The following is a 23,932-nucleotide window of genomic DNA, read 5'->3' as shown; positions in this document are numbered from 1 at the left end:
TGCAGTAGTGACCAGTGACAGTACAGTACAGTATGGGCGAATAAAAATATTAGCTAAGTTAAACTTGCTAACTACATTATTGTTTTGGGTTTTCATGTTCTTGTTGCTTATTTTCGGTACCAACTTTCTCCTTGTATTTCGCAAAAGCTGCTGAAAGAGCTGATTTAACGGTTAGATTTGGTTCCTTTTTATCGCGCTTGCTTGAACGCTCTATTTCCTTCTCGTCTTCTTTAGCTTCACTTGGAGTGAATTGTTGTGCGGATGTTTCAACTGTTGAAGGATGTTTAGGAACTGTGCATTTAAATGGCTCGTGAAATGTGTCATACAAACGCTTAACCTGGTCAACAATAATTATTACAACCGAGTATTACTGAAAATAAATTAAGCATAATAAAAATATAAAAAAAATATATACTTTGCGCTCTCCAATGCCGGGACAACGAGCTAGGTCTTCCATTGAGGCATCCATAATATGAGACAGCGACTGAGAACAATGGTTAAAATGTCAACAAAACAAGTATTTTTTTTTTCAAAGTTAGTTGTTTTTAGTTAAAAATAATAATATGAAGTACCCCAAATGTAGAACCAAGAGTAACCACATCCGTCTTATTGACATGTCGAACGGATGTTAGCGCATGTGAAAGCTGCAAATGCATGATATTAGGGCAGTAACAAATGTATAAAAATCAGGTAAAACCCCGTTAAAATGTAGAATGAAAGTGAAAAAAAACAAAAAAAAAAAAAAACCAAAAAGTCATACCCGTGATAAGTAGTCTGTATCCATTTGGCCTTGAATGAGGTCTGCAGACTTGTTTTCATAAACTTTTATTGTCTCCAAATACCGACCACATTCTTCCAAACTGAAACAATTGATATAAAGAGTTTGGTTAGTTCTCTAAATTTTAAATAAAATAAGATTCTAATGATTTTAGTTAGAGGTGGGAATTTTCTCAAATGGGTTAAGTCACTCAAAAGTGCATTTTTATTTAATAAAACTTACTAATAAGATTAACTAAAATAATATTATTGTAATACTGCTGTATAAGATTTAGATTTATACATTTACATTATACCTCCAACCACAAAAGAGTATGCAGTCATAAGATCAACTAAAATAATATTATTGTAATACTGCAGTATAATATTTAGATTTATACATTTACATCATACCTCCAACCACACAAGAGTGTGCAGTCATGAAGTAGAGCTGTTCTTGTAACTTCTAACAATGGTTTCACAACATCTTCCTAAAACATAAAACAGAAGTTAAGTGTAAAAATAAATAAAAGCCACTATACCATCAAATAGGTATACACTCAAAATAATATAAATTGAATCACTGTTATCCAATTTGAATGAAAATGTTATAAATCATAATAATGGTTGTAAATATGTGAAAGTATAGTGGCCAATTCATCTAACTTTGCCAAACCAAGTTGCAATGTTGTCCGAAATAAACTATGCTATAATTTATATCAAAATAACAAATCCAATATTCAACTGCAGATATCTAGGTCTTACAACATCAACATGGCACAACACAACACGAAGCTTGAAGTTTTTTCCCAATTCCCTTATTCGGTAATATAAGTAATCCGGGTGAAGCAAATGAGACCTAAGGCTGCATTTGAAACATCTTAATGATTAAATAAGATTAAAGAAAAGATAAAATTTAACTCTTTCCAATAAATAACGTAAACAAAAGTACATCCAGCTAATTACATACAAACCTTAGATAAAGCGCACATGAGTTTTCCCCCAACATGTAGTCACAAACAATATCTGAAAAAGCCCATTTCACATTTCTTATATGTTTGAGCAGAGGATTCCCCTTCTGCATGTAACATTGACAAAAATTAAGACAGGAAAAATGAACCTATAAAACAAAACAACTTTTTCATTTAAACTGCTAAATGAGATCAGTAATCTACTAAATCTTGAGTCTTGACCACACAAATATATTACTACTTTTCTTCATCAACAGTTTATTAAACACATTAAATTGAAGGAGAAACTCCCATGATTGAGAAAACTAAAGAACTCTATACTCCATATATGCTGTTATTGGAGCATATACACTACTTATATGCAGTGTTGAAAATGAATCCAAAGAACACGAAAACGGAATTTGATCTCAACTAAGATCGGCTCTTTCTATTTACTATAATTTTTTAAACACTAATTGCATACCCCTAACCATCTATTTATATTAAAATAACTCCTAAACATACTAGGACTCAAACTCCTAATATCAGCAATTCAAACAACTAGATAAGCTTGCAAAACATTCAAAAACTAATAGATAACTATTAAACTTTCAAACTCTTAACTAAACTCGTTCTAAATACCCCTTTAACTTTCATAGTCCTTCAAAAACGCCCGTTAACTTTCTTGATGACCCATTTTAAGATTAACTTCTAATATGCATTATATGTAGGGCTGTAGACGAACCGAAAGGAACCAGACGAGACCTTGTTCGTGTTCGTTTATTAAGCTTTTAACGGACAAACGGACACAAATGAACATAGTACTATTAATTTGGGAATGATAACCATAAAATGACCACAAAATCACCCAAAAATCCCGAATGATACATCACATAATACTAAAAAGAAGCTTAGCATAGTAATCATAAGCATAATTATATCAAAATAGTTTATAGTAAAAAATAATAAACAAACAAATAAATAAATAAATAAAAATAGCAATAGTAAAAGCCTAATAAACTAACACATAAATGTAAACAAACACAAATGAACATTAACGAATGAATCTAAACGAACACATTACCAAACATTCACAAACACAATTGAACGAACACGGCGTATATTCGTATTCATTTGTTAAAACTTAGCAGATGAAATTATTAGTTCAGGTCCATTCAATTATTAAACGGACGAATGGTTCATGAACAGTTGGGCGGACATTTACAGACCTGATTATATGTATTATGTAGTGTGTATACTTCAATATACTGCATATATGCAGTAGACATATACAGTATACTGGGGTGTATACTGCATACACCTAAATAATATTTACAGTATACTGCATATAATATATATATATATGTGTGTGTGTGATAAAAGTATCTGACCACCTGTCTATTACTAACAAGTATTGCATTCCGGTTTTGTTGAATTTTGCCTAAAAGAAAAGAAAAGAAAAACCCTAATTTAATTTAAGAAAACCGAAAACAAATGAATTAAATTGAAATGGGATTGAGAGGATGACGTAGGAGGTGGCGGCGGAGCGTAAAACTCAGTGTTCTTGATGGAATTGAAGGATTGAGAAGAAGAATTGAAGAGAGACTGAACTACTGGAGCTTTTGATTGAATCACTTGTTCGTATTTTGATCACAAATGAAGATGAATTGTTGTTGTTTGGATTTTGATTATCATCCTTGTTTGCCATTTCCTCCACTTTTATACGCTAACACTAAACTTTAAGTGGTCTAGATGGAAAAGAATCATAGATGTGGAATTTGTTTTCTTTTAAATTATTTTTTTTTTTCAACTTTAATTTGAGATATCAAAATGTAAGAATGTAACTGTAAAAAAAAGTTACCGAATAATAATCAAGTTTGATAATTATACATATATGATTCATAACTATGGTGCCGCTACGCCGATGTTGGGCAAAGTGGCGGCAACAAAATGGTCCATTATTTTGTTTTTATGTTTTTTTTTTAATTTGATAATTAATCGGCTAATCGTTTTAACTCACCGATAAAACGATAAGGATGGACAACTTTAGGTTTTTACCAACCCCCGGGTTTACTGGTCTTTTTGTTTACTTCTGGTATTGTAACCAACGTAATCGAAATCGACCGAATTCACATTGACACACCGTCGCAACGCTCGGGGACACTTAGGCTTTACCAACGCCCGAGTTTTACCAACCCATTATTGCAGCGTCCGATACCGACAACACTCGGGTTTTACCGACCGAACAAATGTCGTTTTTATATTTTATATGTTTCTCAACCGAACCCACAGTAATGCGCAACTGCAACATAACATAAACATATTCGACCTACTTGGCCCGTTATCTGACTTGTCCGGCGCAACACGCCAAGTAAAAAAAACTAGTTGTATATAACTAGGAAGATTCTCGGCGCAATGCACCGGGTTGACGTTATTAACAGTCGTATTCGTGCAACTTATCAAATCGTGCAGTGCGTCTAGTTAAGGTGAATTCGATCGGTGCTGGGTTATAAAGCAAACCATAAATTCGTCCACACCCAAATACAACAATTTAACATATTTAAAATATTAAAAAAAAATGTGGCAGACAACAAAAACACGCATGTCGCAGTTGCAAACTAATACGAATTCGTTTTTCTGGAATTGAGGGACAAAAAAAGTGATAAAAACTCGAGCGTTGTGTTTGTGAACTAACGCCAATTTAGTCGGAATCGACGTTGTCGGCACTAAATCGTACACAGAAAACCATGTGTTGTGGTGGTGAATCGTCATGGGTTCGGTTGGTATCAATTTACGACACCAAAATTAAAGCAATAAGTTAATTCTTCAACACTCAAAATAGAACAAATTAACATATTTACTTAAAAAGACCGTGGCAAGAACCAAAAATATATGCACGTTGTGGCCGTGACCTTATGCGAATTTGTTTAGAATCGATGGACAAAGAAAACTAGCGGGGACAAAAATCTTAAGTTGTGACTGCGAGCTGACGCGAATTTGGCCGGAATCATTTGACGGTATCAACGGTAAAAAAAACCCGTATTTTACGGCAGCGAACCGACGCGAATTTAAAAACGAAAAACAAATTAAAAGCAAATAAAAAAGCCGACCAACCATGTAAGTCCACATGGACCAATCACGTAGTTGCGTCGCCAAACCTCATAATCGTTATATAAAATAATGGTCACTCAGTTTATACAATAACAGAGAACTTCGTAACAATGTAACAACATTAAAACTTAGTAGTATTTTTTTTTTAAATAGAAGAAAAAAATTACTTCATTGAAGGTTAAAACAATAACTAAACTCGATTGCTAAAGTCTGAATATAGTTAGGATGTGATTCTTGGGTTAAACTTTGTACGGCATACATTATGATACCTGGGTTTTGAGGTTTTAATGCAAACAGGGAGTTCCAACGGGCAAACGTGGAAGCCAAAAATTTTGGACAATAATGGAATGGATGTTCGGGTATGGAATTCGTTTTAAATAATTTTGCGGTACGTTAGATGATACTTGGACCGATTACCCAAAAATGCATGTATACATGCTAGCTATGATCTTAAAAACATTTTATTTTCATTGCCCTATGTCTTTGGGTAATGCAATAATATACTAATACGCTAACTTTGATTTTTTTCTCATGAAAATGAATATTCACACAAACCTTGTAGTCAAGTATGTTTGAACTTTAATGATGTGGAGTTATAGACAGTTTCAACAATCATTTAGAAGCAAAACATTCATTTAGGACCGTCTCAAAGCTAGCGACATGTTTCTGTACATGAACAAAAAAAACACCACCAGGATCCAAATTCAGTTTGTGGTTTCTAGCGCGACTGATGTTTTAAGATGAAGCATTCTTCCTTGCAGCATAAACTCGGTAGGCAGCTAACCCAACAACTGCAACCGCAGCTCCCACTGCAGTCGTGAAAAACACACATAAAAATGACAAACTAGGTCGTTATAATTGTATCATCGTTTTAAGGGCATCGTGGTCACTATTTTCTTTTTGATAAAAATGATTTTTAGATAATACCTGAAACGGCCATTAGGGAACGATTAACAAGCCTTTGATAATGTTTTCGAGTTTTTGCAGCTTCAGTTTCGGGAATACTCAAATGCGGGTGCGAAGCAGCTTTCACAATTTTCCTAAACACGTGATTGAACTCTCCCAGCCTTGTGCTTATCGGTATAGGAGCCTCCAATCCCATATCTTGGCTCACCTAAGAAAACAAACATTTCATATATTATTTAATTTGTTAATTTGAAATGCAGATGAGACTGTGCAATCATAATGAGCTCGAGCTTAAGAAACGAGGCGAGCTGAGCTTGAGCTCTCATAGAGTCGTAGGCCCTTTTACACCCTTAGACTGCCACCCCCTTAAAGGTTAACGGGCCAAACAGGTTGAAAGTTGCACCAAGTTGCTACTTTATATAATAATATTAATTATTCATGTTTATAACTAATAATGATGCATAGTTGTATACCCTTGTTGAATCTTGTATTGCGGTTGTATTAGATTCGAGGTCGTCTTTAGCTGCAACAATGACGAAAGGAACCTCATAACCCATGGTTTCCCCGTGCCTTGCAACTTCAACAAGTAACTTTCTTGCTCGTGTCCATGAAGGCTCGAACCAACTACAAATTGACCATAAAAATGTTTTGATATTTCTAACAGAACAAAAACCAGATGATCAAACAAATCCAGTTACCTGTCATGAATAAGAACCGCTACGTCACATGCTGCCAATGCATCTTGATGACTCAGCAAGTTCTTAACCGCGTCTTCAGGTATCTCTCTTAAAATCAAAGTTTTTTTTGTTCCCTATAAGTGGAACAAAAAAACAAACAGGTGGCAAAACTGGCAATGGGTCAAAAGTCAAAATGGGTCGTTTTTGTAAACGGACTGAAAGCTGCAAGATTGGGTTAGCCAGAAAACTCTTTTTACAAAATATTGAAATTTTTGTAAATAATTAGTTTAAATATGACTAAAATAATAATATTTTCAAAATAGCAAACTAAGCTTCTGCTTAAAATGATTTGAGATTTTACAACAGAACCTGCAAGCAACTCATTCATAAGTAAACGGGTCAAAATTACCAGCTCTACTCATATTGAAAGCAAAGCAATCACGTAACCATCAAGGATCTTGAGTTGTATAACATGATGCTTACAATAAATGTACTTACATCAGGCTGATCAACAATATTAACTGTATATCGATCCTCTGTTGTTGGCGTGTATACTTCAGAAAATGGCCTGCAGTTCAAACAATTAAAAAGAGAATATCATGTAAACAACTAGTAGGCAGAAAATAACTTTTGTAATATAATATTCAATGAGTGAAAAAGATTTTATTTCAGAAATATATACGTGTGTGTGTGTGTGTGTGAATATGTAATTGATTAAATTAGTTATAAATCACGAAATAATAAATTACATAGTTATTAAAGATATTAGTATAACTAACTCTAATCAAAAAATGTTAAAAAAAAGTGTCTTGGGTCAACTGCACCTACCATATTGACATGTAAAAACTACCCATATTGACCAACCCGACCCGCCCATTTTGTCATCTCTAAAAAACTTATCTAGTTTAGATGAAAGACCTTCTAACAAAAGAATGCAAAAATGAGGATTTTCCGGCCTCTTTTGGTCCAAAAACAAAGCACTGGACGACATTTCGGTCAGAGGTTCGCTTCTTTCGGTCGACACGTCTTTGCCGAGTAACTCTTACAGCAGAAGCAGGATCACCAGCATATCCAACGTATATCAGGTTCTCAACAGCAAGAATTGGATCTAAAACTGTCATTAAAGCCCACTGCATCCCACGAGAAAAAATTAAAAATACGTATAAATATATTAATATTTATAACTGTATTCATATATGCATACCTCCGACAAAAATCCATTGAGTGTTAATCCTCCTAATGCGTTTTTTTCTGCAGCATTTGCATATGGAGCTTCATTCCAAGGACTGTAATGCAAAATAGCAAATTTTAAATTTAAATGCATAGGTTACATAAACTGCGGCAAGAAATTCAAAATATATGTAAAACGAGGAGCAAGAAATAATAACTACAATAATGATGGAAAAAGTTACAGTACTTTTCTGGTGCAGTAGAGAAAAGGTCATCAAGCTCAAGTGCATTGAGAGCATCATCCTGGCCAAAAGACGAGCGGAGAAAGTTTCAATTAATGAAAAGTTTAAAAATTTGAACAAAGGTTCGAAAATTTAAAAATGCAAATTCGGATCTTCAACTTTAAAAGCTCCACAAAATTACCGTAAAACAAAATAAGCTTGGGGTGTGCATCAAACATTCAAACTGAAATAACCGAATAACTGAACCGAAATAACCAAACCTAACCCAAAACCAACGGTTGGTTTTGTGTTTTTTCAAAAACCAAATTTCCGGTTCGGTTTTCAGTCTTTTGCATTTACCTAACCAAACCCGGAAAAATAGACTTTGTTATTATTTATAGATTTGAAATTTTATTTTTGAATGTTTCAATTTACAAGAAACTTATAACTGGTGCACCCCAATCACTTTTGGCCCAAATGTGTCCTAATCAATTAATCATTAATTAACAAAAAAAATTTAGGCCTAAATTCATTATAGTCGGCCATTTTTTTCAAACAAAAAATTCAAGCCCAAATGGCAAAACCCGAAAAACAGAATTCAACCCATTGTGAAAACCAAAAAAATAAATCGAAACCAAAAGGTTTTTGAAAAACCCAAAAACCTAATTTCGGTTTTTGGTTCAATTTGGGCCCAAAACAGACCGCACCCATACGAAAGAACGGTCTGAATTTATGTTCCTTACAAAAACCGAATTTCTGATTCGGTTTCGATTTTGGTTTTGCATATACTGAAAACCAAGAAAACTGCAGAGACTTTTATAACCAAATCGAACCCGTAAAAACCGAAAAAACAGACTTTTGATATTGGATTTATAAATTATTTTTTATTTCTGAATGTTAAGTAGCTTAATAATCCATAACTGGTGTAGCCCAAATATTTTAGACTCAAATGTGTGCTGATCAATCAGTCATTATTTAATATTACATTTTAAACCCAAATGCATTATTTTGGAAACCAAAAATTTCAAGCCCAAATGGCAAAACCAGAAACATAGAAACCAAAAAATTGAAATCAAACGGTTTTTGAAAACCCGAAAACCAACTTTCGGTTTTTGTTCAATTTGAGCCCATAACCGACCCATGCACACCACTAGGATAAGCAATTAAATCTATATTTGAGAACTTAAATCTAGAAAGAAAAAAAGATAGTCAAACATACACCATCAAAGTCAAACAAGGTAAAAAGTCCTCGGAGAAATTCCACAGCTTCACTTGTCAACTCCACACTCTACAAATATACAAAAGAAAAAATAATATCCCAGATTAATAATAATTCACTTGACATTAAATCAGTTACCATCATCTTCTATACCAATCAAATCGAAGTTTTATATAATTTACTATAAAACGATTACAATAAAGTGGCAGGCAAAAGCTGATCAGACAACAAAACGAAAATAATAATTTACCTGATCAGGAGTCCTTTTAATTGGAGGCAAAAGCTGATCGTCAGCAAGGCTAATGTCATTATTGTAACCAAATTTCCTTAAAACGGTCCATGTCGTCTCTAAACGCCCTTTTTCAATAAATAATGCATGAAGAAAAAGGAAACCAGATAATGTTAGACCGTTCTCGTTGACACCTTCAGGCAGTTTATCTTGCACAACTCTTTTTACTTCCACTATTTCTGAGGGATGCAACGGTGCACTAAAGCATTTGACCTATTCAAAATCATACAATTAAACTCTTTAATTCACATTCTGCAAATCTCCAATGTATAAGAAACAACATATACACCAAATGCAATTATCTCTAACGGGTCAAATGGGTAAATTCAAAAAACAACTTCAAAGATAACTGGTTAGAAGGTCAGCCAAATTGTATTTAACTTATTCTTTTTAACTCTTAAAAAGATATTACTACATAAAAAAAGTGAAAATTTAGATGAAAATTGTTTTGGGGTTCAATCCAACAGAAAGGTACCAAATTTGACGTGGATCTGTTTTGACGTGTTATCCAAACGGCACGGGTCGATTCGGATCAATCAAAAGGATATATATTTATTACAAAACAGCTTACAAGGCAATTAGGGGTGTTCAGTATTCGGTAAAAAACTCACTAAATCGAAAACTGAAATCCGTTAATTCAGATTTTAACTGAAATCGTAACCAAATTCTTATTTGGTTAATCAGTTTGGTTAGCCATTTCTCTTAATCGGTTCGGCTTTCGGTTAGCCAAATAAACCGATAACCAAAGCGATGAGCACCCCTAAAAGCAATGGGTCAGAGTGTAATTTTAAGCATATATTATAAAACCTTCTGTACTGTTTTATTTTCTTAAAACAGATTGCACCAAAATAATGTAATTTTTGTAAAAACATACTTGACACACTAATCATTCACCAAAAAGAATTAAAATTTGGGACAAAAGTTGTTTCACCCAACCCGACCCGTACCAAACATATCCACTTTGATCGTGGCCCAAACGGTCCGACCCGCCAATGAAAATACAAGTGGTTAAATTCAAGTAGGACCGAGAAAATAAACCTGGAAATCATTCAACTCCGCGTCACTAAGGGTACCATCTCTATCATGATCAGAGAGAATAAATATCCTCTTTAAAGCCCTCACACATCGCGGTTTCAACATTTGTGTCTCCTGGTCAAATAATGGGGCTGTTGGATGAATTACCGCCTTCTGGGCGTAGTAAAAAACCTCTGGGATCTGAAGTATATTTCAAAAACATCATAATTCAAAATTTCAGTAATCGAAAAAAATTAGAAAATATTATAATGAATGTGGAGATTTCTTTATACTGCAAATAAAAGCTTACAACTTTCAAGAAACAGAACATTACCTGAATATTTTTGAATGCTGAAGATTCAATACAAGTTTCAATCTCACGAAACTGTTGCATTATTGGTGACATCACCTGCTCCAAACTAACTGCCTGTTGCTCGTCCCTTGAATCCATTTTACAACCTGCCACTATAACAGGAACTTTCACCTGTACATGTATGTATACATCTTAATGATTCAATAATAACATAATCATCATTCTTGGTTTATAATTGGTTATCGATCAACGAAAGGAGAGTAATGGATAAACAATCAGAACAAATGTCACAAAAGAAAATGAAATATTTTTTATAATAACAAATAATGGCTATCGATGCAACTAAAAATCCACAAAATATTTTATAATAAGAGCTACAAGCATGCATACATGCACATATGTACATATGTGTGTGCGTGTGTGAGAGTGAATGGGTGTATATATGTTTGTTTTGGATTCCATACACAGGTATATTACTTAATATAAACAAGAATATTATTGCTAGCCAAGGCCACGGAAGAAAGTTAAATGATGTCTAAAACTGTAACCAATCAAGCAAGCAATAATTTTATATAGCTCTAGTTTAAAGAACCATAAATTAAAAAATAATTTTGAAATAGAATAACAAAATCTTTCCTAATAAGGCAAATAAAAGGCATACCTCTAATCTTCTAAGTTCAGGAAGCCAAAACGTAGTCAACCGATCAAGTGTTGAAGGCTGATCGCACGCATATGTAAGAACTACTGCATCAGCTCTCTTTAGTTCATCTTCAAGTTTGCCTCTTTCCTCCAAACTGAAATAATTAAAGTCATCAGCAATACATTCAGTTTCATGTTTCAAACCTCCCACATTTCTACATCAAATAGATACATTCTTCTTAACTTCAAAAACAAAAATATTGCTTCAGAATTAAAATTTTACTGTAAAACAATATCTAATTAGGGAGTGCTTTCTGTTTATCAGTTTCTAGTGCTTTAGTGACCTAATCATCTTATTATCTAAGTGTAAAAGTTACTTATATATTACTTATATATCATTAATTTAGCCTAAATGGGGTGGCTCGTGGGACAGCGAAAACAAGTTAGGGCTTTAGGCCCACACTTAATTAAGGCCCCCAAGTCCAAAAAAAATTATATATAGCTATATTATAATGGGTAAAATAAACTCAAGGTAATGTATTGGTGTTGTAGTAGGCTTGGTTGTTACTAAAGTATAGGTTATGATTTCAAAACTTTTAATAAGCAAAATTTTACTGTAAAACATAGATACATTCTTCTTAACTTCAAAAACAAAAATATTGCTTCAGAATTAAAATTTTACTGTAAAACAATATCTAATTAGGGAGTGCTTTCTGTTTATCAGTTTCTAGTGCTTTAGTGACCTAATCATCTTATTATCTAAGTGTAAAAGTTACTTATATATTACTTATATATCATTAATTTAGCCTAAATGGGGTGGCTCGTGGGACAGCGAAAACAAGTTAGGGCTTTAGGCCCACACTTAATTAAGGCCCCCAAGTCCAAAAAAAATTATATATAGCTATATTATAATGGGTAAAATAAACTCAAGGTAATGTATTGGTGTTGTAGTAGGCTTGGTTGTTACTAAAGTATAGGTTATGATTTCAAAACTTTTAATAAGCAAAATTTTTTTTCTTAACATTTGTCATGAAAAGGCCCAAAATCTTGTTACGATTTAGGCCTCCACATTCGTTAAGCCGGCCCTAAGCCTGGTCTATACTATATTATAATACACCAGCACGAATACCCCGCTACGGGACGGGCTAACTGGTGTTGCATTTAATCCAACCTATGCCATAATTGCTCTTTTTAGAACGTATTTTATGGTAGTATAGATTAATAAAAAATAATAATAAAATTTATGTCATTAAATACAGATTGATATATAAAATTAATAAAAACATATGTCATTAAACATTGAATGAATGTGGTGAATTGTATGCAGGGCTAGTGACTAAAAGACCATTTTACCCCTTCAAAGTAAATGCATTAAACCATATGAACAAAAGGTTGTAAATTAAAAAAAAAACTCCCCTTCTCATTCATATGGATATGATGAGGGCAAAAAGGTAATTTTACACAATAATAAACTTTTAAAGCATACAGTAAAGTAAAATCATAAATCTTTTTAATAAAAATAATTAATTTTGAACTAGGTTTTTAGTTATGAAGAGTGATTATTATTAGTATTATTAGAGATAATGTTATGAAAGAAAGAGAGCAAAATAATAATAATAATAATAATAATGAATGAATGAATACCTAGAAGAGGTATCGATGATGGTAACGGGAACACGATCAGGGAAGATGTCCTCGGGCAGCCTGGTAGGTGGCAACACCGGAGGAACCTTGGTCGGAAAGGACTCTGTTGCAGCCGTTATTATCAAGCTCGACTTGCCCGTACCACGGTCACCGGCTACTACGATTCGAACACCGCTCGTCGATTTCGCCATTAAAATTCGCAAACAACCCTAGAGTAGAGGAGAAGGGTTTTGATGAGGGTTTTGTTTTATTTTATTTATTCATCATGTTATTATTATTTTTATTATTATTATTATTAGGATTTTTCAAAAAATGTTGTCTTGAAACAAAAGTTAGGCCCAAGATTTTTTGGTTGGCTTGTCCTCTAAGTATATGTATAATATATGTTTTGTTAAATAAAACAAAATATTTTAACCAATTTTGTTTTTAAATAGCATTTATATAAAAATAATAATAATAAATTAAACAACATTGTGAGTTTAACTGTATTTTTAATTATTAAACATCGTCTATTTTTAGGATTGTATATGGCCTTCCTTGACGAGTAAGTGATGGTTGTTTTGTCACATTAGACGATGCGAGATTTTCACGCCCCGCACTATTTAACAATATGGCTAAATAAAATTACAATATTTCAATCTCAACTCTACGCCACTTTAAAAAACCGAGTTGAGCTTAAGTTTTCGTCTCGATATAAATATCAAGTTAGCGGTAACTTGCCTTGTGACCAACCCTATAATCACTAACCTCACAGGTAAATTTAAACAACTTTTATATTAATATGAGTGGGATTTTACTTGTTTGGTATGGTTGTATATCGATAAAAGTAAAAACACAAGTTTTACACTTTAGTTTCCTTAGCTATGCATCTCATGGATGATGGATCCAAATATCTCTAAGGAGGTGTTTGCTTTTTCATATAGATAGATTATAGGATCTATAAAGCAATTATTTAAAAGTACATTTTATACTGTAGCCTTTTTTATCTGATAGAAAAGGATCCCATGATCCTGGACCGATCTTACATGGGATCGCAAATCCTAATTTTGTCTATGAAGAGCGGATCTAATTGATTAGTATCTATAATTGATTTCTTTTGTGTAATATTAATCAATCGGGCCTCATTGGTAAGTGCTACAGGTCCATTTTTTTTTACCGCAAAGACCTGCGCCTGCCAATTGATTTTGATTGTTTCTACGGTCCAAATCAAAAGTTCTAATCTTGGACCAAAAGCCCTAATCTTCCATCCTAATCTAGTGTTTACCAAAATTGAATTTTTGGTTTGAATAATTGGCCGACAACGATCGCTCGTCTAGTGAGTATGGTGAGTTAATTAATTAGTCACAAGATATGATGATACGCACACGCATTAAAAATAATAATAGTAATAGTAATAATAATTTTTTGAAGCGAGTTAGGGTTTTGTTTCTAGTTGAGGTGGCATGATCTGTTACTACAAGTTTCTATTAATGAAAAATAAAAATAGTAGCAGAACTAATAGACATTTGAATTAATTTTTTTGTTTGTTTGCCAATTGATTTGTTGAATTAATATTAGTCTTTTTTTTAGAAATTGATTTGTAAAAATTGTTTTGTTGATGTTGAAGCCTTTTTCATATAAATTGCAGTTTATTTAGAAGTTTCAGTTTATTTTAATAGTATGCAGACGTTGAAAAACAAGCAGTCTTGTTTTTATAGGCTGCAAAGGTTTGGTCTACATCTACTACAGTCTATAGATCTGCCTGCAAATGTAATCAACAGACTGCAGACATTTTACCTATGAAAAATCAAAGAGCAATATTGAATAGGATTCTCATCACATGGGGCTTTGAGTAGATTCACCATGAATATTGAATAAAGACCTCACTTCATCTTGTCTGTCTCGTGCCGAATCGTGAACAACTCGATACAAGGGTTTAAGACCTCTCAAGCCTAGTCAAAATGTATAATTAATAGACTCGTTTAGCCTCTCAAGCCCAATCAAGCTCGGCCTGGTATAAACTTTTATCAAGCGAATGTTAAAAGAGTAATTAACGTATGGCCATTACAACCGTCCTCCAGGTTTCAACTGCCGGTTAGTTTAGAAAAAAAAATCTATAAAATCAAAACTCAACTAAAGATGTGGCTGAACTCGCGTAACATCAAATGATATGTCAATAAATTAATCGGTATTTCAAAACAATGTACGAACTAGAAAATTCTATTAGCAATATAGATCTGGTTTTGACCTTCCAATGTCTTCAACAGTATGTCAGTATCATGGTTGAGTACAAACTAAAGGGACCATGTGGTCTATGAAAAACACAGGCACTAATCGATAAATACATACGTGTATTAATCGAGCATTCATCTTAATCTTTAATTTATAAGCCAATACGACATATCGGGTTGCTCTTAATAAGACCAAGGTCTACCTACAAAAAAGGAAGAAAAAAAAAAGCCGAGTCAAATCATGTTTGTATTTTTTTGGATTATGTTTTAATGGTTTGAAACATATTAATGTGGCGGTTTAAACTTTAAAGCAGTTGTGCGTATACCTTGTGCCCGAAGATATCTCTGATGTTATTGATGCCATAAAGGATCATAGTTGGCCTATAAGAATATCAGTTCCAAAAATATATTTAAAAAAGCCATGGATTAAACAGGTCTAATTAATAGTTGAAAATATGAAGATATTTACCGTTCAAGAGACAGGCCCCAAGCAATAACGCTAACATCTTCCGGAAGTCCCATAGGAAGTAACATTTCAGGTCGAAACATTCCAGAATTTCCTACTTCAACCCATTTCTTAAGACCTTCATGATATCTGCCATATTAGATAGTACATATGTTATACCTACATGCTAAAAAGTCAAAACGGTTAAAAGTCAACAAAAATAAAAACCGACCCGAATATTTCCATGCTTGGTTCAGTGTATGGATTGTAAGCAGGCTTGAAACGCAAGTTGGACATTCCTAGAATAAAAGATGGGATGAGATAATATTATATTATTTCATTTGTTTTAGTTACGGTAGTGCTCCTTAACATGAAGATTAATGTTTACCCAAACGGGAAAAGAAATCATGCAGCACACCCTGTAGGTCCCCAAGACTTAGCCCACGGTCACATATTAAACCTGACACCATAAGTGGTAAACATTTAAACAAAATAAATTGAACTGCGAACTTCAATTGAATCTGTCAGAGTTAAAACATAAAAAAACACATCATAGTTTTTCAAACATTTTCTAAAAGTACAAACTTCCTGAAAACAGATAACATAATTTTTTTTCCAACAGGAAATATTATAGAACTATTATTTTCAAATAAAAGTCAATTTTGAAATGTCAACTTTTTTAATTTGTTAAGTGGTAGTATATATTTCATTGTGTAAAAATATGAACAGAGACAAGGATACCTTCTATTTGATGGAACTCAGCAAGATGGGTCCGGTCAACAGCCTCATTTCTAAAAACCCGATCAATACTATAGTACCTTTTTGCTACAAAAGGTTTCTGCAAATTTTATAAGTTCAGCAGTTGATAGATTCATATGCAGCCAAACATTTCATTTTCCCACTTCAGGATTAAGGCTGCTCAAAGAGCTTGAGGCTTGCTTGAAATCAGCTCGGTCAGTAAACCGGAGCCTAGCCCAAGTCAAGGTCGGCTCGTAGCTTTTTTATGTGTGTGTTTGTAACTTTGTATACATATGGCATTTTTATAGTGAAAAAAATTTTATATATATATATATATAGGGTTTGGATCAAATACAAATGAAATTAGTGTGCTAAACGTGAGAATCAGGTAGAGTAATTATATATACATGTAAAGTAATTATGTAATTACACCATAGAGTAATTACATAATTACTCTATGATGTAATTACATAATTACTCTACTTGTATATATAATTACTCTACTTGATTCTCATGTTTAGCACATTTATTTCATTTGTACGTTAACTTTCTCCTATATATATATATTGAAAATTCAAATTTTGCTCGTTTAAAAGTAAAGGACAAATTTAATATATATAAATTCTGAATTCTGTAGTTTATAAATTCTGCATAATCTGTATGTTACATATCCTATTTTCCACTTTTATATACACTAATGTGTAAAATACAAAATTTTAAAAATTTGAGAAAAAAAAAGCTGTCTCATTAAGCCACGGAGCTGACTCAAGATTTTGAAAAACCAAGCTCGAGCGCCAGCTCGTTAAGATAAATGAACCAAGCCCAGCTTGATTTGTAAACAAGCCAAGCCCGAGCCCACCCTGGCTCGGCTCGTTTACAGTCGCCCTACTCCAGAACAAAGCATGTAAATAAAAGAAGGTAAAAGAAACCAGCGTATAGAGATATAAGCATTTTTTTACCTCTTCCAATACTTTTTTAGTTATTCTTCTTTATTTTAATAACAAATTATGTTACAAAAAGCAAAGCATGCTTATAATAAATGATAAGGCTTAAGAAAATAATGAAAAATAAAAACCTTTGCAAGGGCGTACAGCATCCTCGAGGACACAGCAGTTGTATGAGTTCTTAACAAGTTTTTATTTGCTTCCTCTCTTTTCCAATCATATCCGTACCTGAAAATTGGACATTGCTAAAAGTTTTTAAAAAATTCTTAGAAAAAGTGTGAAAATATAAAAATACATGTTTCATATGATGGCATACCCTCTTGACCCATGACCTCCAGACTCATGAATCTGCTTCACTCTCTCAACATAATCTTCCGGAAGTGTCTTTGTAGTAGACGGTTCTACATATTTCAATGCCACGCCATTCATTAGAGTATATTCGAAAGCAAACACGCAAGACACAACTTTTGTTTAAAACATACCGCGTAGAAAGAATGTATCATGTGAATCACGGGCAGGGTGTTGTTGTGGTTGGAAAAGTGCATCAAAATTCCAAAAGCTGCAATTATTATCACAAATTTTTAGCAACAGCAACATAATTTTTGCAGACCATATCCTCAAATGCAATCCTCTTTTAACTTTAAGCACCGAATATTTATAGGTAGGCAAGGTTACATATTACAAAAGAGACTGGGATTAATATCTGAAAGTGAACCAAACTTTCAGCGAACAATTCGTGAAGCATTAGGCTAGAAATTTGTTTATGTTCGTATATTTAATTAAAAAAACGAACTTGAACAAAAAATTTGTTCATTTAGTTAAACGAACGAACATGAACACATGTTTCGCTCTTTCATTTATGTTCATAAACGTTCGTTTATTTAATTTGTTGTTGGCTCATTTACGTTTTGTGTTCGGTAGTTTAGTTTTATTAACTTTTTAGGCACAGCACATCGTTCTTCACATTACTTTTAACTGGTTTACTTCAATTATATGTGTTCATCTATGTAACTATGTTCAGCCATGTTCCTTTGTGAACCATTCGCTTATACTGTTAGCGAACATGAATGAACACGAACGTGCTCGTTTTTTAGCAAACACAAACAGAAGAACTCCGTTCGTTTAAATGTTGTGTTCAATCGTTTGTTCAATTAAAAGTTTAACAAACATACACAAGCACGCTGCGTTCATGTTCGTTTACAAGCCTGAATACTGTAATTAGACTGGATGGGAAAACCCTTGATGTATACAAGTAAGAAACCAAAAACCCTAGATAAACCTAACTTGGGCCTACTAGCAATAACTAATAAATCCTAACAATAACTAGTAATAATTAACTATATATTAAAAGGCAACATACTCCCCCCTCACGATATCACTATTCATTTTGTTGGTTTCTATTGGCTCCATTAATGCAACGTGACATAGTTGATAGTTCTATTAATCCACTTTTTATTTCTTCTCTCATTTTAATGTACAAACAAGAAAGCATAGTGTAGATTGGTTCTCGAGAGAGACAAAATGCAAACTTAAAGTGGAGGTGAATAATTTGACAAAAGTAAATTCATTTATTTGAAAAAAGATTCTATCAATTGTTAAAGAATAACAAAATAATCTTAAACATTGGTTGTTTCTGTTTGTGCTGTTGCAACAACAAACCGAACATACCAATATCTTAACATGCAAAACCAACACTAACTCCCTCCGCAATGCGGGGGGTCATATTTACTAGTTATGTTAATTAACACATATAATCAAACTGCGTAAATAAAGAACAGTAGCTACCTACTTTCAACATAATTATTTGTCGGCATTTCCTCGAATCTGTAATCAAACAAGCAGTATTATAAAAGCTATAATTTATTAAAATGATGCCTGTACAAAATGTTATAGTTGACATTTACCCCATTTGAAGAAAAATCATCTGCATTTGTCGCCTTACCTGAAATGACTTGATATTTAGATATAGGAATCTGATTTGATGAAAGTTTACTTTATCAATGAAACTTTTAAATAACTAACATATCTCAATTGCATAATTATTTATTATTCCAACTAAAACAAGCAAAATCAGAGAAAATAGAAAATGACTAATTGTATTTTTGCCTTGAGCAATGGATGAAGATAACCACCTTCAACAGGTAAACCTTTTGCAAGAAAATTATACTCTTTAAACTGCAACTCCTTCCACTCACCACTGGAAAACAAAAAAGAAAATACAAGTACTATATTCAGTTTTTAAAAGATTTATACTTTTTGCAAATGAATTTTATCAGAACAAAAACCTGAGTTTAGTTTCTTGGCCGATCCAAAATAGAAAGAGCAAGCTTAAGTTTATTGGCTTAGTATGGTGATGGTTATTAGACTTTTATAAACACAGCTTATCTTTTCTTTTTGTTGTAAGCATTAAACAAGTGAAAATCAAGATTTGAATAATACCTTTGCAGATTTTCTCGGGTTAAATCAGTGGCAGGCTTCTTTCTTTTAGGGGCATATTGAGGACCTTTTTTTACAGAGTAGCCTTTCCATATCCTGTAAAAGTGTAAAGACTTTAAAAATCACACATATAAGATTAAAATGTAGCATGATATATTGAAAAACTGTTGTCAAGTACATAAATCACGAGCAATAAAGTTGGTACAAAATAACCAACTTATCATGATGTATGTATAACCACAAGCATACAAATACGATAAGAACTATTACTGAGGAGATATAAGTTTTCTTCGCTTCAGAGCATCAATATCCTCTTGTTTGAGAACCTGAAATACATTATCTCAATGATCAAAGTAGGTAAGAATACTACGTTGAGTCAAAGATATTGTTCATATTCAAATAAAAGAAATAAGTGGTCTATGTAGTTCTTAAATAATATTATTATTTCAGACAGCATAAAAGATGATGTTTCAAATTAGGAAGATATGTAATTCAAGCCAATAGTTGATGATTAATATTCTAATCAAAGTAAAGAGCCTGGTAAATATACACACATCTCCATCTTTTATCTTTATGAGCAGAGCCTTCACATTATCATCAACATGTGCCACCTACAACAAGTCATAAATAACTAAAGATTAGTTTTTACACATCAACAAAAAAACAAGACCTCACAGCATATATGAATGTAACAAATGTTAAGTAGATGCGTGAGCACAAACACTGAACTATGTTATGGCTTTTATAGGGAATTTGTACTCAATTAACTAACAAGTTCAGCATATATAAAACTGAGAAGTTCAAGCTTTCAATATCAAGCAAACAAACAAAAACTTCAAAGACAGAATTATACGATTAAAGAAGTAGCAAGTTCAAATAATATATAATCATCCTTAACATTACTCAGCTAGCTTTACCTTTCTAGAGATCTGTGTGTTTCCCATCTCCACCCAGTCATTTTTTCTTGCTTGCTGGCTACCTATCTTGAAAACAGAGTCTCCTAACTTTTTCTGCATTCAAAAAAATCAATCCATTCAGTATACCTTCAAGCAAGTGACCAACTACTCTTAGATGCTGGTATCAAATGCTATTGAAATTTACATGTAGCATAACTACAAATATCAAATCAACTATTCATAACCCATAATGTAAGTAAAAGACTGTTTGTTAACCTTCAGTTCTACTGGTGAAATACCCTCTGGTGGGATGGCCATGAATAGTTGGAATTCTGGAGATCCACTAGCAGCATAAGTTTTGCCTTCAGCAGTTAGTTGCCATCTCTCTTTCTTTATATCCTATAGACAATGCATAATGGTATATAATGGTTTATACTTTATATACACGAAATGAAAACAAAATCTCTGAGCCAGACAGAACAAAATGTCACTATGTTACTACAATATTTCCATCTGTCTACTCAAACATAAGTATTTACCAAAACACAACGGTACTCACATAAGCATTCATTTACATCACTCATCTCTAACTATAATCATATTAGTTGACACTTATCATTAAAACTAGTTGGTTGACTAACATTCTCTGTCCCAAATTGTTCACCACAACCTATAGTCCCAAAATAACCTTTTGCGCTAGTGACCTTAACTAATCAGACAAAAACAATGTACCTGATATGACTGTGAAACTAGTAGTATATGTTCACAAGTAAGACGTAATGCTATATTATCGTAACACTGTGATGCATTAATTTATGCTTAAACCGCTAAGAATATAACAGTACTTAACACAAAATAAAGAGCAACAATTTTATCCAACTATAATTCAATAAGTCACTGCATACGTTCAAAACTCAGTAAAACAAGACGCAGGGAATACACAAGATTTGTGTAATGTCTCTGCGCGTATTATATACGATTATGCATATCTAAAAAAGCAATTCGTTTCCAGAATCCATGTTTTCAAAGTAAAAAGTTGACAGTTTAGGTATAGCAAGTAACATAATAATAATAATAATAATAATAATAATAATAATGTAGACAAATTCAATTGCATATTAACCTGAGCATCAACTATAAAGTAATAAAATGAGATTAGAATAGGAAAGAAAAGAAATAAACCTGAGCATCAACGAACCGAAAGCCGTTGAGGCTCTTAATGACGTTGACGATCTCTTCATGACTAATTCCTTTCTCCTCAGCAAACTCACCTGAATCTACTAGTTGTTCGTTATGTTCCAGAAACCCTAATACTGCTTCTTCCGCCATCTGGTTGACTGACTACACAGATAAATCAAATTATTATTAATATAAATTTAAACAAACGATAAGAAGTCGATTATGACTGGAATTAATAAGAATATTGCACTTGAGTTTAATGAAGTTAATGGTTGAACTATATACATAAATCGATATTAATATATACAGGCATAGTGAAGCAAGCAGCTCACCTGATCTGATGAAGCCACGGCGGAAGGAAGGAAGACGTGTTTGGTGTTAAGAAAGGGTTTTGGACCTTTGGCGTTTACACTCACGGACGGTACTAATCAAATACGGTAACTCAACATGTCTGGTTAAAATTTAACTTTTAACTATTTACCAATTCTTATAAATGAGAGAGAACTAGTAAATGGCCGCGTGTTGCTCCGTTAAGCAGCACATCACAATGGGATGTTAATAAGCATCAAGTTCCTAAAGTTTAATTGTGTGCCTGTTACGACAGCTCTGGTGGTGTTAATAAAGTTATATCAAAAACGTTTTTTGACCTGCTAAATGTTACACTACTCCACACAAATTGAACCCTTAACCTCCCATTTAATAGCTTAATCACCCTACCAAGTACCACCCACTAAAGTATTGGGAAACAAAGATAGACATAACAATGTATTTATACAAAATTAAGTTTTTGTGAAGAAAACATATAAATATTTTATATATGACCAATGTGTTTTGGTCGTGCATTACGTGAGCTTGGTATTGAATAAAATTGATACCAAAGCATGCGTATAACACTGTAGTTTGTATTCAAAATTTAGCGTAACATTACGTTATGAAAAAAAGTTAAAAATATGTTGTATTTGGCCCGAATCGGTTTCGAATGAAACTTATACTAAAACTCGTTTGTATTTGAAATTTAAAATAAAATTGCGTTGTGAAAAAAAGTTAAATATATATTGTATATGAGGCGGATTGGTTTCGAATTAAACTCATTCTGAAACGTATATTAATAAGCATGTCGCAATTCGAAACTTTAAAAAACATAATATTTTCAAATTTTAGTTATAGATATAAAAAACATTAAAATGAATTATTGAATTTATGTTGCAAAGGAATTGAATATGGCCATGTGTCTAACTAAAAGTTAAACAAACATAAAATAATAAAACCCAAAGTTGAAAATAAATAAATTTTACCTACATAGAACGTATGTATAAAAGTAATTGGTTCCATTCATAATTAGTATATTTTGTAAGCTAACTACCGTATGGTTTGTAATATATATATAATAGATACTTGATATATGTTTTATTCATATATCTTCAACAATATACACACACACAAATATATATATATATATATACACTAGTTGTAATTAACGTTAAATCTTAAGTAGGAGAATGATGATACATTATGTCTGTCCATTATGATCATTCAGAACACTCCTCTCAGGCATATTACCGCTCATTATACACATTAACATCATACTTCATGATGATGTTAAATCGGTACTTCATGACCGATAAAATAAACTGATGCTACTGGATCAATTATGTTGTCTCATTAAAACCCTTGCTAGAAAAACCCAGCGGCACAAAACTTAGTTAAGGAAAAAAGAGTGCAGTGCATATAATCCCCCCCCTTTCAAACCAATGCACCTCTTTGAATATGTAAGCTACATTGTTGTAAAACTTGATGTAACATCTCGGATTTTTCGAACCCGTAATTGTTAACACATAACCTGACCCGGGAATATTTTTAGATCATTATTATTAATCAAATTAAACATTTATAAGTATTCAAGATCTGGTATGTTCATTTTATTCCCTTTTAGTTTTTAAAGTGGTTCATGTTTTGCTTAAACTTTAAAATAATCAAGATTTAATCATTTTATTAAGTTCAGGGACTTGTTTTGACAAAAACCAAAACTCACACCATCTTAGCTGGCGCCCTGTGCGATGGGGGAGCCTAGGCCCGTCGCGCGACGCCACCAACTTGCTGTGCAGGTTCGTTTTTGTTTTAGTTCATTTTTAAACTCGTTTAAGGTATAAAATCGATTATATTAGGTATTTTTGA

General features: G+C 32.7%; 2 protein-coding genes and 1 pseudogene across 3 annotated transcripts; all 3 read right to left on the bottom strand.

The window, feature by feature from the left end:
- Window positions 1-54: 54 nt before the first annotated feature.
- LOC143538144 (DNA excision repair protein ERCC-1-like) lies at window positions 55-3,414 on the bottom strand (annotated as a pseudogene). Its single transcript, XR_013136202.1, has 9 exons — window positions 3,218-3,414; window positions 3,101-3,135; window positions 1,731-1,834; window positions 1,522-1,621; window positions 1,171-1,247; window positions 761-860; window positions 573-644; window positions 416-484; window positions 55-337 (listed from the first exon to the last, which is right to left on the bottom strand). The product of XR_013136202.1 is annotated as a DNA excision repair protein ERCC-1-like (transcript).
- A 2,067-nt stretch (window positions 3,415-5,481) lies between these two features.
- LOC143538122 (mitochondrial Rho GTPase 1-like) lies at window positions 5,482-13,100 on the bottom strand. Its single transcript, XM_077031744.1, has 14 exons — window positions 12,910-13,100; window positions 11,288-11,420; window positions 10,648-10,797; window positions 10,338-10,514; window positions 9,261-9,512; window positions 9,011-9,079; window positions 7,818-7,873; window positions 7,605-7,686; window positions 7,319-7,530; window positions 6,899-6,968; window positions 6,422-6,534; window positions 6,197-6,347; window positions 5,745-5,931; window positions 5,482-5,626 (listed from the first exon to the last, which is right to left on the bottom strand). Exons 1-14 carry the CDS (start codon window positions 13,098-13,100, stop codon window positions 5,553-5,555), a joined length of 1,917 nt encoding a protein of 638 aa, XP_076887859.1. The 3' UTR covers window positions 5,482-5,552.
- A 2,171-nt stretch (window positions 13,101-15,271) lies between these two features.
- On the bottom strand, window positions 15,272-21,913 carry LOC143538121 (phenylalanine--tRNA ligase alpha subunit, cytoplasmic-like). The gene is made up of 18 exons (XM_077031743.1): window positions 21,761-21,913; window positions 20,855-20,977; window positions 20,600-20,692; window positions 20,237-20,293; window positions 19,953-20,008; window positions 19,686-19,778; window positions 19,353-19,443; window positions 19,151-19,188; window positions 19,032-19,070; window positions 17,729-17,805; window positions 17,563-17,647; window positions 17,378-17,474; window positions 16,306-16,402; window positions 15,953-16,024; window positions 15,797-15,863; window positions 15,589-15,714; window positions 15,446-15,500; window positions 15,272-15,322 (listed from the first exon to the last, which is right to left on the bottom strand). Exons 1-18 carry the CDS (start codon window positions 21,905-21,907, stop codon window positions 15,272-15,274), a joined length of 1,464 nt encoding a protein of 487 aa, XP_076887858.1. The 5' UTR covers window positions 21,908-21,913.
- Between the last annotated feature and the right edge of the window lie 2,019 nt (window positions 21,914-23,932).

This window comes from Bidens hawaiensis, unplaced genomic scaffold (assembly GCF_021521415.1).
Source record: "Bidens hawaiensis isolate Kalapana, Puna unplaced genomic scaffold, B.hawaiensis_p1.1 tig00011475_1, whole genome shotgun sequence".
In the NCBI taxonomy this organism is placed as follows: Eukaryota; Viridiplantae; Streptophyta; class Magnoliopsida; order Asterales; family Asteraceae; genus Bidens; species Bidens hawaiensis.
Note: the sequence above shows the minus strand (reverse complement) of the source record. Positions and strands in the feature narration are given on the sequence as shown.